At 35.0% G+C, this 17,435-nt stretch overlaps 2 protein-coding genes and 1 long non-coding RNA gene across 3 annotated transcripts; 2 read left to right on the forward strand and 1 right to left on the reverse strand.

Annotated features, from left to right (window-relative positions):
• LOC116120282 lies at nt 1-1,277 on the forward strand. The gene is made up of 2 exons (XR_004126522.1): nt 1-418; nt 615-1,277. It is a non-coding gene; the product is annotated as an uncharacterized LOC116120282 (long non-coding RNA).
• Nucleotides 1,278-4,609: 3,332 nt separating this feature from the next.
• On the reverse strand, nt 4,610-10,936 carry LOC116120273 (aldehyde dehydrogenase family 7 member B4). The gene is made up of 16 exons (XM_031406226.1): nt 10,792-10,936; nt 10,183-10,319; nt 9,550-9,636; nt 9,258-9,389; nt 8,820-8,892; nt 8,555-8,577; nt 8,402-8,465; nt 7,861-7,906; nt 6,836-7,016; nt 6,433-6,609; nt 6,165-6,329; nt 5,853-5,993; nt 5,626-5,723; nt 5,157-5,306; nt 4,988-5,062; nt 4,610-4,884 (listed from the first exon to the last, which is right to left on the reverse strand). The coding sequence occupies exons 2-15, from the start codon at nt 10,315-10,317 to the stop codon at nt 5,008-5,010; spliced, it is 1,527 nt and encodes a 508-aa protein (XP_031262086.1). The 5' UTR covers nt 10,318-10,319; nt 10,792-10,936; the 3' UTR covers nt 4,610-4,884; nt 4,988-5,007.
• A 2,589-nt stretch (nt 10,937-13,525) lies between these two features.
• LOC116120381 (cation/calcium exchanger 4-like) lies at nt 13,526-16,000 on the forward strand. Its single transcript, XM_031406330.1, has one exon. The coding sequence runs from the start codon at nt 13,788-13,790 to the stop codon at nt 15,741-15,743; it is 1,956 nt and encodes a 651-aa protein (XP_031262190.1). The 5' UTR covers nt 13,526-13,787; the 3' UTR covers nt 15,744-16,000.
• The last annotated feature ends 1,435 nt before the right edge of the window (nt 16,001-17,435 follow it).

Raw genomic sequence — 17,435 nt, forward strand, 5'->3', positions numbered from 1 at the left:
TTCAATCATTGGCGTCTCTCTTATAAAAAGTGCTTATTTCTCTCTTAAAAGCTTCCACCTTTATTTGATTAAAGCTTTCTGTTTGTGTGTGGAGAAGTCGCAGGAGAAGGAGGAGAAGCAACAAAAAGTAAAATTTTGGTTTTTGTTCATACAAGATTTGAGTTTTTAAGAAAAGGGTTGTTGAAAATTTAAGTTTTTTGAGTGTGTTTTTGTGTGGAGATTGTGAGGAGGAAGAAGGGTTTTGTGTTTTACGTATAATGGTTTTCAGGTGTGACTTTATTTTTGGTGGAGAAGAAGATAAAGTTGAAGGAGAGTGGGAGAAAGAGAGATAGATCAAAAGCCATAAGTTCTAGCAGAAGTAGAGAGAAATTAAGCACTTGAAAGATTTGTTCAAGTTTATTTTGATCTGCTTTTGCTGGTAATTCATCTTGTTTTTTACTTCTTGGTTTTTGAGATTTTGATCATTTGATGAGAAAAGTTTCATTTTTTTTTAAGTTTCTTTCATGTTTCTGCATATTTGATTTTTGTTCATAAAGCAGAAGAATAAAGACTAAAGTTTGTTGATTTTTTGATTGATGATTGATATATAGTTTCTGGTGTTATTGATTTTGCAGGGTGATTGGCAATGTCTGCAACAGTAGTAAGTGATCCAATGGTGGTATCAGCCCCAGAAACAGCACAGGCAACCCCAAAACTCATCAATCAAATTGAAGTTGAGTTTGCAAAATGTGATTGCTGTGGCTTGACTGAAGAATGTACACCGGAATACATCAAAACGATACGCCAAAGGTATCAGGGGAAATGGATTTGTGGGCTGTGTGCAGAGGTTATAAAAGATGAAATTTTAAGAACAGAAAGACTTATTAGCACTGAAGAAGCTATGACTAAGCATATGGATTATTGCAAAACATTTAGATCCTCTAGACCGCCTCCGGATCCTGCAATTCATCTGATTTCTGCAATGAGACAGATTCTTAGAAGAATCTTGGATTCCCCTAGAGGATTAAGATCAACTCCCTCTAGTCCTACTAACGAAGTTGATGAAATTCACAGTCCAGCACTCGCTAGGTCTGGAAGTTGTTTCCCAACTTTGTCCGGTTGATGAAGGTTTAGATTATGGAAATGAAAAATAAATTGGAGGTGAACAGGGGAAGATCACAATTCAATTGATGCAAAAATAAAAGAAAAAACAATAGGGTTAAGCTTAGATATATATGTTTAATGTAGTTATCAATCTTAAATAGAAAACTTTCTTTTTTTGTTGTTAGCAACATCAATATTTTCTTGCCTCAATTTGCTATTAATCTTTCATTATTCTTTATGTAAATGCTTGGTTTTGAATGATGGATTCTCAGGACTGCGAATCAGGCATAAACAAAGGTAGTTTAAAAGTCTGTCCTCACCAGATAATGACTATGTTAACGAATATTTATGAGAAAGATGACTTGGTTAACATAGGTTTAAGATCTGAACTAAATTCTGATGCTCTGTGTGTGATTCTTGTGGGCTGCTGAGTTGCCACTGGTGGCGTTTTCTTTATGAGATTCTCCATATAAAAGAGGTAGCATGTCAGGGGCACAAAACAGATATAGACTTATTCTTGAGCCAAATGTGACAATCATTTGAGTTGGCCAGCCAGCTGGCCAGCTGGGTATATAATAATATTCCTGGCTTCAATGACATGAATTTGTTTAGTCTTCAATAAGTTTCCCAGATCCTTGCAGTAATCTTTCTAAAGTAATATACAACTCAGATTTTCGGATTGTATTACGGCTCTGAAGAAGTCATTTTCAGATCGCGAGGTCGGATGAAGAGTTCATGATGTTTTTTTTTTTTTTTTTCTTTCACCAGTAAATTCATTCAAAAGGATGTGGATGATCTTGTTTTTGTCAAGTGATGAACTTTCTTGTCTTTAATGGAATTGTTGACGGCCACAAAATGTTGGAGAAAATTCAAACCTCACAATGGCTAGCCAATTATCCCAAAGCTCATCCATATCCAAACTTGAGATAATGTGAATGCTAAAATTCAATGGAGTGTTAAAAGTTAATTAATTGTCTTCATTTGAAGCAATGATAATGACCCAGAAAAGCATACGAGTTTAAATGTGTCATTATGCCTTAAGATGTAGGGGTTTCATGAAGGTGGTTTCATCCAACAACAGTTAACTAACAAGAAGTGTACTTTCATGAAACCTCAGGAGGAAAATGTTAATTTCCTGAGAGATCTAGACAGTGTTTTATGTGTTCACTCTTCTGGAAACTACTGAAAAGTACATTTACCCACTGGAATTGGTAAAAAGAAAAGGTGAATACAGATTTATTAGTGTCTGCCTACAATTATGCAAAGATTAAGATTCAAAAGATGTTAAAAGCCTTTTTCATTAGATCTTAATAGTGTACTAAGATAGCAACACTAGAACCAGTACACACTGATGGACACAATCAGAGCACTGGTGCTGATGAGTCTGCCATAGAAATTAGAGAATTGAGAAGGTTCTGGTGCGTGGTTGGTGTGATTTGTTTTGTATGTTACAGCTGGACTCAGAATAGTGCTTCTGTCAAGCTAGGGACAGGCCATCTTATTCTGATTTGGAACCCCTTAACCCCACTTAGCCTCTCAATTTAGGTCACAAGAAAACAAACAAATTTCCAAAACATTGGTATGTTTTGTCTTTAAGAAACCAAAAACAAAGGGTGTGTGTATACTTAAGAGATGGCTTGTACTCTTATAACATTATAATAACGATGTTCCTATTTGGTTTTATCTTCAATAACATAATAAATTTTGTCTTAAGATGATCGGCTCTAAAGCAGTGTATTCGAGATGTTATTATCATGATATATTTTTACATCTATGAATAAAATTGTATTTCACACGGCATCTACGCACTATATCCAATCTTGTCTAAACTTGAAAAAAAAAAAATAATAATAATGAAGAAAGAGTGTCCATATACTTAAGTTGACACTTTTTGTAACTCTATAGTACCTGTATAACGTTATTCTCATATGATTTTATCCTCTGTAACACAATAAAACTTGTCATAGAACTTATCCGTGGATAGTCTAGATGGTTAAGGCAAATTGAAAATAGTGTAGATAGGTACATGGTCTCAAGTTCGATTCTCCATCTGAGTATTTGCTATTTAAGTGGGGGGTCGTGATAGTGTATTGCTGTGCTAATCTCCATTGAGAATTAGTTGAGGTGCACGTAAATAGGCCAAACACTTTGGTTTCCAAAAAAAATTTTCACAAGATGACCAACTATAGCACACTTTCTTTAAGTTATTTTGGTTGTGATGGTATTCTTACATTTTTAAGTAAGAGCCATGACGGTAGGCTTCTGAGTTAATCTCTCCAAGAGATTAATTGAGATGTACGTAAACTGACTAATCATCTTGGTTAAAAGAAAAAAAAAAAAAAAAAATCATAGCATGACCAACTCTAACACACTTTGTTTTTAAGTTATTTTTGTTGTGATAGGAATTTTTATATCCCATAACATCGAAGAATCACATCAAACCTACCCATTATATCCAATCTTGTAAAAAATCTATTGTAGTCGAAAAATAGAAGTGGATATTCTCACCAGCTAGGCTGACAGAAAATATAATCTTGGAGAAAATAAACTGTCTTTGTCCTTAACAGTAGTAAACTTCCTGAAATAAACATCAGATATCATCCTGAAAGATTCTAAACCAATCAATCCCTGCAGCAACCATGTACACTCTTCCTCCAATAATTTGACTTTGTTTTTTTCTTGCCTTCATTAGCAAGTAGTTTACCTAATCTTATGTATTTTATTTATCTTCCACATTTGTCTTTTGCCAGAGCTGATCTATTTGTTTATATGGAATTTTCTAGAGTTCACATGATTCACTCTTCTTTCTCTTCTGATTTATGACATTTTTCTCTCTTTCTAACCTAACCATTCCAATCATTAAAACAAAAGAGACGTGCCAATGTCATCTTACCTGATATTGATATTATATAAATTACTTCGAGATTACGAATATAATTTGCTCAATCTATGGGAAATAGAATTCCGGGGTGTCCTGTTATCTTTTGCACGTTTTGTAATTAGTGTGAATAGAGATTAAGGTCAAACAGATTATTGTGTGCTTATTTTTATGTTGTTTAAGTAACACTAGCAATAAGATTACATCACAGCCAAAAATTCCTGAAACATCCGCAAATTACTGGGGTTTTCTTTTTTTAAGTTGATATTATTGAATTAAACTAATAATAACATATAATAGTTTCTACATATCTAAGATAAAATAAAGATTGACTTACAACCCAATTTTATAAACTTTCTCTTACAACCACGACGTGACAGTTTGTAATTGGATAAACAGAATCTATAGCAAACAGACAAGACCTTTTTACAAATTGATCGATTACAAATTATCACGTTGAAGTTATAAAAGAGTTTGTGAGATGAGATTGAATTGTAAGTGTAACATTGCCATTCAAGATATTGATAAGACTTCGTCAAGTTTTGTTTTTTGGTGAATTAAGTCTTTCTAATGAGTCTTATGTTCGGATTTTAGATTCGCGTCTGAGAATTTTTGCATATATATATATAGCAACAAAGGAGAGCACGGTTATAAAGGAAATTCGAGCACGGTGCATTATAGTATAGTTTTATTACAGTAGTTTTTCTCTTCATGCACTAAATGGCAACATTCATGGAACAACTTTTGAGGAGGAGGAGAAAGAAGAAAGAATTTACTTCATCTTTCTTTGTTCTTATTCTGCTGCAGGTTGCTGCTATGGGAACCGAACCCGGTTTAAAGCGTAGAAGGTCTCTTGCCAAAGCCCTTTTATGAGCAATCCGAAGCATAGCTGTTCAGCAGATGATGCTGAATGGCTTTGGACCCTAGATTTAAAAACAATGATTCTAATCAGAAAAGAAATGGTTGATTGGAACTGTAAAAATTGACTTCAAAGGCGCTTATGTCACTAAAGAAAAATTAGCATACTTGAGGATAAGGCGTCTTGGCTAGCCGAAATTGATTCCTTGGGCCAGTGGTAATTCATTTCCATAATTGATTGTGCTGCAGAGTGATGTTAAGTAGAAAGATCAGTGAAAAATTTCTAAGATGAAGCTATATGTGTAAGTAGTTGATAGGAGACGGTAACAAGATTTACCAAGTTGATCGTCGCATGTATTGCTTCCAGGAGTCGCTTCCTGCTTCACGGCCACCACCAGTAGCCTTTTCACCACCAAAAGCACCACCAATCTCAGCCCCATTTGTGGGTATATTTACATTGACAATACCACAGTCACTTCCATGTGGCCTGCATTTTACAGGAAACCAGGAGAAGATTGTAAAGCTAAGTATTACTTCTTTTTATGACAAGAAATCTCATCTTTCGACCAGAAAACTATAGCAGAACCAAAAAATGTCAAGCTCAACATAAATATAATAATAATAATAATAATAATTAAAAACAACCAAGTGACATGCAAGAAAGTGAGATACTCGACTTTTGAAAGTCAAAATAATGTTTTCAAAAAGTACTTCATAAAGCCAAGAAAATTTATGATTTAGGTGAAAAACATGCAAAATCAGTAACATGAAGAAACTACAAAGGGATAAAAGGTATAAGCACTTACCCTAGCCACCTAAAAATAAGTTCAGGCTTCTGGGTGAAGATGGAACTGCTTAATCCTTGAGGTACCGAATTATTTATTTCAACAGCTTCTTCAAAAGTCTGTAAAAAGAGATCACATTTTAAGAACATGTATAACACAAAACATGACAAACAGAACCAATAGTTTCTTAATGATTGAGATGCTATCTGCTTTAGGACCCACCACCGGAACATGAGTAAAGAATTTACCTTAAATTTCATGACATATAGAACAGGAGCAAACAGCTCTTCTTTGACAATATCAGATTTTGGAGAAATCTCAACTATTGTGGGCTGAACAAAGTTTCCCTCAGACTCTATAACTGTACCGCCTGTAAGAATCTTCCCTCCCTGCAAGACATCGTTTTTCCTTATAAACTTAGGTGTTATTGCTTATGTCAATGAATTGCATGTTAGAATATTGTCAGAATGTAATATAGGAAACTTCAACATGTATAAGGTAAAGCAAAGCTTATATTACAAATAAATTGGTTGAGTAGAAGGGTGAATGACTGAACATGCCTGAGATTTGATTTTCTCTATTCCTTTCTCAAAGTTCTGCCTTGATGTAGAAGTATGCAATGGCCCGAGCAAGGTACCTTTTTCTAAAGGATCTCCTACCTTAACTTGTTTGTAGAGCCCAACTAGTTGATCCAATACTGTCTGATATAAACTTTCATGAAGAATCTTCAACACCAGCAAATGGAAGTTCAGTAATAAGATTAGAAAAAAATTACCTGTCATCATTATACCAAAAGTTTCAACAGGAAAATCTCATATTTTGACATACCAGCCTACGGCAAGTTGTGCAGCGCTGACCCGCTGTGCCAACAGCAGCAAACAGAATGGAACGAACAGCTAGCTTGACGTCAGCATCATCCATGACAATTATAGCATTGTTTCCACTTAATTCAAGCAAACATTTACCAAATCTCTCATGCACTGTTCTTTGCACCATTAAACCCACCTGTAATCCAGCATGAGTAAGATAGGTTAACAAAAATCCTTAAGGGGTTAAGTATTAAGAGCTAAACTAAACTGAAGTATAAGAAATCAACTGAAAATTCAAGCATAAACATACACTCGAGATTTGAGTTTGAGAAGTACTAATTGAAAAAATTGCGAAGGAGTGTTATTATAAAATATAAGATGAGAAGCAACAGTTTTTATAAATCGGAGCGAGATGGGAGTACCTTTGTACTCCCAGTAAATGAAACCAGAGGAATTCGTGTATCTTTCGCAATTGCTTGGCCAATTTCAGCACCACCACAAAAGGCAGTAAAAATTGCCCCTGGTAACTGGTTCTTCTCTAAAACCTCAGCCACTAGCTTTGTTATTGCTATAGTGATCAAAGGAGTTGTTGGAGCACCTTTCCTGTTTACCACATTGATTTCAAGTATTAAAATTGCAATTCCTGGCATGCAAAAGTAACTAAATATTGTCCAAAATGAATCTTTGCATCAAAGAAGCAGGTCATGTGATGTCAATGTAAAAACAAAAGTAAAAGCATGTTAATTTTCAGATTATATTTGTAACTTAGTAGCCGACACCCATGACAAGCAGATATGGCATAAAATGGAATTCATATATTAACAGAAGATCAAGCACAAGCTTTATAATTAACTACTTTAAAGCTTAATACACCAATCTCTACAGACTTCAATCAACAAAGGACTGCCCATTCAGAAATTTTTTACTAAAAAATATTACAAAACAGTCCTGGCAATGACGGTACTCGCTTCAATTCAGCAGTTGGAGTTTAAAAGTTTACTTTAGATAATTTCTCAAATCAAGCTATATCGCCGACAAATTATAACAACAAACAATGATACCAATGAAGGGTCAGCACTAAATTATAAAATTTCACATCCAATTAATTTGGAAGTCTTTTAGACATGAGATTTTGAAGATGAACTTCCACCAATGAGATGATGATCAACATGTTCCTTCAAGGGTAAATGCGAAAGGGCAAACTTAAATATACACCCAAAAGTATTTTTGAAGATAAAACAAGCAACTGAAAAACAAACACTAGTTAACTTACAACAAGAAATATGAATAACCTTCGGAACAAAGAACAGAATTTTTATGTTGAATGAATTGGAAGTATGGAACCACAGTACCAAGAAAAAAAAAAAAACATATGGCATCATAACCATTCTAAAGACAGGATTATAATAACTTCTAAGCTTCCTTCCAGGTCAATTTTAGGGCTTACCAAACAACACAATTGCCGCATACAAGCGCATTGCAAGCATTCCATCCTACAGAAGCAAATTGTTATTAAGTTTATGGCATTAAGTGGCAAAAGAAAGTCATGTAGATAACTCCAAAGTGAGAAAATATGGCCCAATGAATTATTTGAGATCAGACTCACAGCATATGCTATCAATACAAAATTAATAAATTTCAACAAAAAAAATTGTCCAAAATCCAATCACTAAATGCACTAGTTAACTTGTGGAGTTATCTAAATCCAAACTGGCAAAAGAAATTGCTATAACTTGTGGAGACAGAGGCAAGCACTTGAAATTGTCCCTGATAACCAGATTATTAACATGTCAAATAATAAAATTTCAACAAGAGATAACAACCTTGTCCAAAATCCCCCAACAGAAATGCACTAAATGTACATTCTCAAACTAAAATCTAAAGCAACTAAAGGTAGTTGTTGAGGTGATGGCCACCAACATGCTAATCATTGTTAAAGAAAACGTGTTGCAACATATAATGGACATATCAGAACAAGGTATACTCACCAAGAACAGCACATGGGAAGTTAAATGCTGTAATTACACCAACTACTCCCAGAGGATTCCAAGTCTGTATACAACGTATATTTATCAAATGTTAACTACAGAAAATAGATAGGAATTTTAATAAAATTCCAAAAGCACAAAAATGCAGCAAACCTCTAACATCACATGATTTGGACCTGTTGACAAAGAAAGTAGTAATTATTAGTTCAGGACTGACTTTTATCAAACTTGGGAAAGAAAAAGAAAAAAAAACCCAATCCAATTGCGGAGTGCAACCAAGTTCCAAAGCTACCCAAAAATTTTGAACTTAGAGGGATGATTGCATGTAAAAATAGAGGTCTGGGTCTATTTATAAAGCCACCTGGATAAAAGATTACTAATACGTGCAGAAAAACAAAGGGTGAATGCTTGAGCTTACGTTCTGAAGGAATAATCAATCCATTAAGTTGCCGGCTTAAACCCACAGCAAAATCACACATGTCAATGATTTCCTACAAATATTAGCTCAGAAGAATGAGTCTATAATCTAGATCAAAGAAATAGCAGAATCACATCCATTCATTATGGTTTGTTTACAAGAATCGCTCTATTTTCTACATGAAATGAAATAGCAGTACCAAAACCAGTCCAGATAAAAGATTAAAAAAAATTGGAGCTGGTTTTATACACATTACATTAGCACTAACATAACATGTCTACAAGAATGATAAATCTGATTAGGACTAATGCACACTATCTGTTATTATGTTAGTCAACAGCTCAACAATTCATCAAAGCAGGTAAATTCTAGCACTGCATCCTGTAAAAAACAGGAAATTTAATCTATTCTACCACAATTTAGAATGAGATGACATACTTGAACTTCTCCAATTCCTTCTGCAAGAATTTTTCCCATCTCAAGTGAGAGAAGACGGCCAAGTTGGTGGAGTTTTTCTCTCAACGCATCACCTATCTGTCTAACAATCTCCCCTCTCTTTGGGGCAGTGACCTGCAATCGCAGATAAACCAACCCGATGCCAAAAAAGGGTCATTTTCTGGCAATTCTACAGATTTAATGCACATTTACAGGAAAATGAATTCTAAGACTCAAAAAATCAGACAGCTCAAAAAATATTTGAATTTTCTATCATGACAAATTATGATCTTACGGTCATCCATATCTTTGCTGCTTCACTGCATGCTTTCATTCCTTCCTCATAATCATCAATTGAAGCCTCCGTAACATTAGCAATTGTCTGAATCAACAACATTAACATATTATAAACTCAACAATGAATTTGAGCTAGGTAACAAAGCCTAAAAGCATCAATCAGATAGTTCTTAATTTTTGCCTTTGACCATTGTGCATAGATCCTTCAAATATCTTTGCAAACCACAATTTGGATAGGCAGACACGTCCCAGGGACAAAAGAAAATTTGGTAATAGAAAACTGATACTATCTCTTGGAACTGAGTACAAAGAAATAGTGATTCGGTTTGTTAATTTAAAGTATGGGAATTGACAATGTTTTTTTGTTCACTTGTGCTTGTTTTTGACAAATCAATAAACAATTCTCCTTTAGTATAAAAAATTGCAACTTCCCACTGAAAAATTGAAAAGATCCCATTTTGAAACTAATTTTCTAATTTCAAAAGGAAGACTATAAGGTACCATCAGTCAAATTAGGTGAACACAACAGCAACTGTTCCATCAAGATATAATCCATGATCATTAAAATAAAACAATTAAACAGTGTACAAACACAAATATATAGAGAGAGTTTAATGAATAATTATATAACCTGATTGTTAACAGGATTTACTGAGGAGACCACAGGACCATGTGCCTTCCACGTGCCACCCACAAAACACCCCAGATTCTCAGAGCTTAATCCGATCTCACTCAGAAACTCATACTCTTTCTTAGCAAAACCCATCTCTGCGAAAAAAAAAAAGTAAATCTCACATTAATACAGGTAAAAAAATAAAAATAAAAAATCTTTAGCATGTATCAGCTCTATATTTACCCAAGAAACTCGAAAAATTCAATACATACAATCAATTCACTTCCTTTCCTGAATTTTCTCAGCTAACAAACAGAACCCATATAACCAAAATGCAAAACCAACCTGAATCTTATATTTCTCACTCAAATAAACAAAAAACACAGCCTTCAAAAGATAAAGAGATCTCATATTAACTCAGATAAATTATAAAAATTTAAGAATTAATATTCAAAACCGTTTTATATTCCCAGAAAAAACAAAAAAGTAACTTTCTTCAAAAATTCTCCCAGCAAACAAGCACAAACCAGATGAACAAAATGCAGATCAATCATGAATCTCATGTTTCCCAGTCAAATAAACACAAAAACTCAGCCTTCAAGATCAAGAACACAAAAAGCTACATACTTGGACTTGGAACTGTGGATTCAGATGATAAGGGTATCTGCAAACAAGGCTAAATTTAAATAACACAAGATGACATGAAAAATGACAAAAAAGTGATGGGTTTGGATTGGTTGAAGAGGAGAGAGATACGTGTAGTGAATGTAAATAGAGATGGATTGGCTCTTAGTTAAGATGATGATGATTTATCCACTTCCAAATATTATCGGATCGTGACACAGTACATGTGATGGCTTACGTGTCACTTGGATTTATTCTACTTTATGCGAATGATAAGGCACGCGTGTCCAAAAGTGATGTCTTTTCGCCTTTTTATGTCTTTTCGCCTTTTTTAAAGGAGTTAGAAAATATTTTAGTAGAGTTGATTGAAGTATCAAGTTACTCCCTCAAATCTAAAAAATCTAAAAGACTTTTAAAATAGTCCCCATTTATCTCCTTTTCGTGAAAAAACGTTTGAGAAAGACAAAATAAGAGGGTTTTCATCTGTTTATTCTATTCTTAAATGCATTCTTGATGTGTCATAGTTATCTTATTTCCACAGGTGTGTTCATTATCAGGGTTCACGTTTATCTAAGTGAACATTTTAAGCCTGCTACGTAATCAAGATGCTGCAGTGCCAATAATCTAAATATATTTCTCTTACATTTATCATATTTGCCTCTAAAGGAAGTATGATTTCATTTATCATACTTCTTAGATATGTTGAGACAGTAAACCGAGCAGTCTAAAAAGTTTTTAGCTTCTTATTCATAAAAAGGAAAAAAAGAAAAAAGGAAAAGTCAGGCACTTCATGCTGTATATTTGCATAAGGATCTGTGTAATTAATCACTTTCTTTTTAGGTGGAAGAAAGAGCAGCTGCAGAAGCTTTGAGGCGCGAGCCGTAGCTTCAAGAAGCAAAGCAACAGCAGCAAAGGCATAACTTTGTTATACAAAAGAACAGAACNAGGCACTTCATGCTGTATATTTGCATAAGGATCTGTGTAATTAATCCCTTTCTTTTTAGGTGGAAGAAAGAGCAGCTGCAGAAGCTTTGAGGCGCGAGCAGTATAGCTTCAAGAAGCAAAGCAACAGCAGCAAAGGCATAACTTTGTTATACAAAAGAACAGAACTTTACAATCACTTGATGCAAAACAAGTCAAATTCACAGCCCTCTGAAGCTCCCGTAGTGGGAGATGAAAAACCAAAAGACCAAGGAGTAATGTGGACCAATCTTGGTCCGTTATCCCTTTCTCATCGTTGTTACAGCAAAGAGTTTCTTCTTCTCCACACAACGGTCCCGTCACGCAATCTAAATCTTTAAAAAATCCGAAAACAACAAGCCCAAATCAGATCACTGCTGGCGTCAATCCGGACGGCTGACTATGCGTGGCTTTCCGATACAAGCCAAAGCGCTTGGCCGGGGACTTCCACGACAAACCATGTCGTGTAGAGTTTCCTGCTCCAACGTGGTGGCTATATTTCGTTGACAGTTACATATCAAGTGAAGGCGGCGACAGCCTTGGATGGCATGTGGGAACTTGCTTAGTTTCTGCAAATAAAAAGACAGGATTTTGATGGGGACGAGATCAGGATTGTTGGCCAATGAGTTTAGAACATTTGGGTTTGATTCGTTCTTTCGACGATCAGGAGGGTGGCTGCCATAAATTTTGGTGGTCGCTGTTTGTGGCTGCGGCAGAAACCCAAAAATTCGAGATTAAATTTGGAATGAGTTGAACGTGGGAGTGGCTGTTTGAGGGTTGTTTTAGTCTTTTTTCTGATTTATGGGTTTACTTTGACGGATTTTGTTAACAGATACTGTCGGTAGGACGTAATTGTCACTTCTTTAAAATGTTTGGGTACAAAATGTGTCAAACTAGGGATATGTTGTTTTATTGAAAGTATTATTGGTAGGACATAATCTTCCTATCAAACAATTATTGAGTTTATTTTTAATTTATTGTTTATAAATTTTATATTGAACTAGTTGATCATTTTATTAATTTTATGAGTCAAAACTATCAACTTATTTTGCACGACCGAACTAAAACTCAAAAAAAAAAAAAAAAAAAAAAAGAGAGAAATTTGGCCATATTTATCGAGAGAGACCACTTTCTCTCAGGTCAATAATCTTTTACTTCTATTCAATTGTTCTATTCTATTTAAAAAAGAAATAAGAAAATTTGGTCATCTTTCTCGAGAGAATTCACCTTCTCTTAACCAACCGTTTTTTTTCTTCTAATCAATTGCTCTATCTATGACAAACGTTCCTCTTTCTTGGACTTTGCTCGCTCACTAAGCTCTGCACTCATATTTACTTTTGAAAAAATAAATTATATTAATGGATATTAAAGGAATACTATATTTATAGAATTGGAGTATTTATATCTCAATTTTCAAGCTAAAGCTTATATGCAAATTTTATTGCATTAAATTTTAAAAATATTTCTATATTAATTACATTAATCAAATGTTGATTAATCAGGATTGTTAAAGCCAAATTGAATGGTATAATAATTAATAACCTCCAATTTATACTTACTATTTTGTATTATGCTTTTAAAATTAGGAAAAGTAAAAATCAATTAGCTTTCTATTAAGTTTTAATTTTACCATTGGAACCCTATATGTTATCTAACATTCAAAAAAACCCCTACTGCTTTACACGTGTTCATAAGCACAGAAATTGACAGAGACAACCCGAGGAAGTAACCAAGAAACTACTTCAAACAACAAGACAATCAAATCAATACTTGTGATAAACGAAATCCCATATTTTTTTTCAATTTTTTCTTTTTCAGAAAAAATAATTTCTTCGGGCAAAATCTCTCAACTTTATCAATCTTTACCGGTAAGTCATCAAATTTCTTGCCCAGATTCAGCAATACGTAATTGGGTTTTTTTTTTTTGATTGCTTTGTTCTAGTTAGTGTGTAGGGTTTTGTTTTTGTTCAAGAAATGAAACCCTAGGCTAATTTGATTTCTGGGTTTTTTGGGAGATTCATAGGTAAGGATATTGGAAAATGAAGGTGTTAAATGGTTTGTATAGTTCAAGAAACCCCAAGTTTCGTGGGGTTTTAAATGGACTCTGTAGCTTGATTTTGTTTTTCTTATTGTACAACCATGTAGATGTGATGAAAAGCCCAATTTTAAGGCAATCTTCATCGTTTATTGATCATAGTTCGACTCAAAACCCTGTTATGAATAATGGGTTAAGTCAGTTTTTGGTAATTCATCGAAAAACAATAGAAATCAATGACAATTCATCAAGTTTAGCTAATAATTTCACTGTGGGCGATCCTGCTTTGTGTACTGGATTGAGTGATCATAAGGGTTTTGCTAACAAGTGTGAGTTCTTGAAAGCGAACCCGGAATGTTCATCAGGGGGTTTCTTTAATTACGTTAAGTTCTTGTATTGTGGTTGTGGAGGATTTACGCTTTTCGGTTATGCAGTATTGCTTATTTGGTTGGCTGCATTGTTTTATCTGTTGGGTAACACTGCTGCGGATTATTTTTGTTGTTCTTTGGAGAAGCTTTCAAGTCTGTTGAAGTTGCCTCCGACTGTTGCTGGAGTTACGCTCCTTCCTCTTGGCAATGGAGCGCCGGATGTGTTTGCGAGCATAGCTGCATTTATGGGGACAAACACTGGTGAAGTTGGACTTAATAGTGTGTTGGGTGGCGCAGTGTTTGTTACTTCTATTGTTGTTGGGACTGTTTCACTGTGTGTCGCGGAGAAGGGAGTTCAGATTGATAGGAAATGTTTTATTAGGGATGTTGGTTTCTTTCTCTTTACACTTGTGTGCTTGTTGATGATTTTAGTTTTTGGGAAAGTGAGTGTTGGGGTGGCTCTTTCATTTGTGTCAATCTATGTGGTTTATGCATTTTTAGTGGCTGCAAATGAGATTTTTAGGAAACATGCACAACGGTTGAAATTGGATGTTGTTACTCCCCTGCTCCCTGTCAGAGGAAGTGTATTTTCTCAAGGAAGTGAAGAGGATGTTTCAGTGTATAGTTCTTTGCTTGACCTCGATACAGAAGATGATCCACCACGACTCCACCCTTCCTTACCTCAATGGATGTGGGCTTCAAATGTGGCAATATATTCAAACCATTTAATGAAAGCCAGTGAGTTTGATCATGAAAGACCATGGGGCTGGACTGATGAGGCAACTCAAAATAACAATTCATCTTGTTCAAGGTCTAAAATAATTTCACTCTTGGAGTTGCCATTGACAGTGCCAAGACGTCTAACAATTCCATCAGTTGAGGAGGAAATGTGGTCAAAGCCATATGCTGTTGCCAGTGCTTTATTGGCACCAATTCTCCTGGCATTTCTGTGGAGTAGCGGAGACAATTTAAGTTCTCAAAGCATATGGGTTGCATATTTTATTGGTGTTGCGGTGGGTTGCTCACTTGGTGCTCTTGCTTATCGTTTCACTGTATCTGATCATCCACCTCAGAATTACTTAATTCTCTGGGTTTTAGGTGGATTTCTTATGAGTATTGTATGGTTTTACATGATTGCTAATGAGCTTGTTGCTTTGCTGGTAGCATTTGGTATAATCTTCGGAATCAATCCCTCCATCCTTGGTTTAACTGTCTTGGCATGGGGTAACTCTATGGGCGATTTGGAGTCAAATGTTGCGTTGGCGAGGAACGGTGGGGATGGTGTACAGATTGCTTTGTCTGGATGCTATGCAGGTCCCATGTTCAACACACTTGTTGGTTTGGGTTTGTCATTGCTGCTCGGAGCCTGGTCAAACAGACCAGCTTCATATGTGATTCCCCAGGACCAGAGCTTGTTTTACACAATGGGATTTCTCGTATCAGGACTAATCTGGGCACTTGTAGTATTACCTCGGAATGACATGCGCCCAAGTAAATTGCTGGGAGCAGGCCTTATTACGCTCTATCTGATATTTCTTTCTCTCAGGTTACTCGGCGCTATGGGATTAATACCAATGGGTAGTTTATATTGACCTTCTCTTTTGATCAACTAAATAGACATGGAGAATGTAAGATGTGAGAGAAGAGTCTCAAAATTGATTTCCTGATTAGTTTGCATTCCTCACAAAGCAATGATGTTTTATTAGCAAAAAAAGATATAGTTGTAATTGTAGGCATATACTGTATATGTACATTGTAATAAATCCTAATCTAGTGATTTCAGGATTGTGGATATGTTACTTCGGATATTAAGGCAAGACGAGGCTCATTTTTGTGCTTGTTTGATCAATCTCAGATACATTTATTCTTGAAGTTTTGTTTTCTTTATTGCATTGTGAACAGATTTGTCATTTCTCCTCAAGGCTAAATTCTAATATTTTTATGACAACTACAAACAATAATCTCCCCGTCAACATGTCAGTTTGCATAGAAAATAAGGTAGGTTAGATGGTTTAGCTTAGACTATAAGGCACACCATATAATAAGTGCTAAAAATAGTTGGGCAGAAAAATTTGAGCAGAGAAGAGCAGCTGAGCATTGAACAAAACCAGGGGGATTTGGGCCACCAGTAAAGGCCTGGCAGCATGAGATGGTAAAGCAGGGCAATAAATATTTGAGAAACGGAAGTTCAACAAGGCCACTGCCACCGCCAACACCAAGTATCTTTATTTAAACAAGTAGGTCCTAAAATAGACAAGATAAATAATACAAATTTTAGATGCTTGAGTATTTCAAGGATCAAAGAGTAGACATTTCTGACTCCTTTAGAACATGATTTTATACATTTTTTTTTTTTTAAATCTTAAACCTTTTTTCTTCAAATTTTTTTTTCCTTTATAATCTTTGTAAGTGACTAAGTGATTGTGAATGGAAAAAAAAAAGAGGAAACAAAAACAACAAAAGAATCCTAGCTGGTTCCTATGCGAAGTCCACAGGGACCAAGAAGTGTGTGTGTGAGAGGGACCAAAACCAGAAGCATTAACTGAGAAGTTGAAAAGAGTAAAATATTTTTTGTGTCTTACACAACTCAGTCACGTGTGTTCTCTGCAATGTTGCAGAAGTATTCGTCCTTTTTAAGCTTCTGCCAACCCTCACAAACTAACAACGTTTCACTTCTCTCACAAACTCAACTTTCAACAACAACCCTTTTTTTAGTATGTTCTTTATTACTTGCTCTCTCTTCCACGTCCACATTGCTTCCATTCATTCATTTCTTCTTTTCACACTCACCCTTTTCCAATTTCACGTACAACACAACACTCTCTTGACTTCACTTAGTAGCCAGTCTTTGCATGAACTCTTATTTGTGGAGAGACAAACAAGGAAGATTGGTTTTTTTATTTTATTTTAAGTTTTAGTTTTAGTGATGGATTTTGCAGGTGGGTCTACATTGGAGGAGCCACCAAAGAGTCCAAGGTCTCCACCTGCTTGTGTGGATTTGTATGGCAAGAGGAGACAGATGGTCAAGGTTCAAGTTTTGGAGAGAGAGATTGGTCAGCTTCAGGTCAGTTTTTGTGTTTTGTTTTTTAGTAGTGATTTTAATATTTATTCTTTTGGTGGGTTATTAATGTTTAGAATGAAAAGGGTTTGATTGACATTGTTGATTTTGGATCTTTTTTTTTAATCTATGTGCAATGTTGATGACTTAGCCCATAGTAGTATTTCTTAGTTTGATTGCTTGAATAATCTTGATTTAAGCCAAAATCTTTGATCCTTTTCCCCAA

This window comes from Pistacia vera, unplaced genomic scaffold (assembly GCF_008641045.1).
Source record: "Pistacia vera cultivar Batoury unplaced genomic scaffold, PisVer_v2 Contig93, whole genome shotgun sequence".
Taxonomy (NCBI): domain Eukaryota; kingdom Viridiplantae; phylum Streptophyta; class Magnoliopsida; order Sapindales; family Anacardiaceae; genus Pistacia; species Pistacia vera.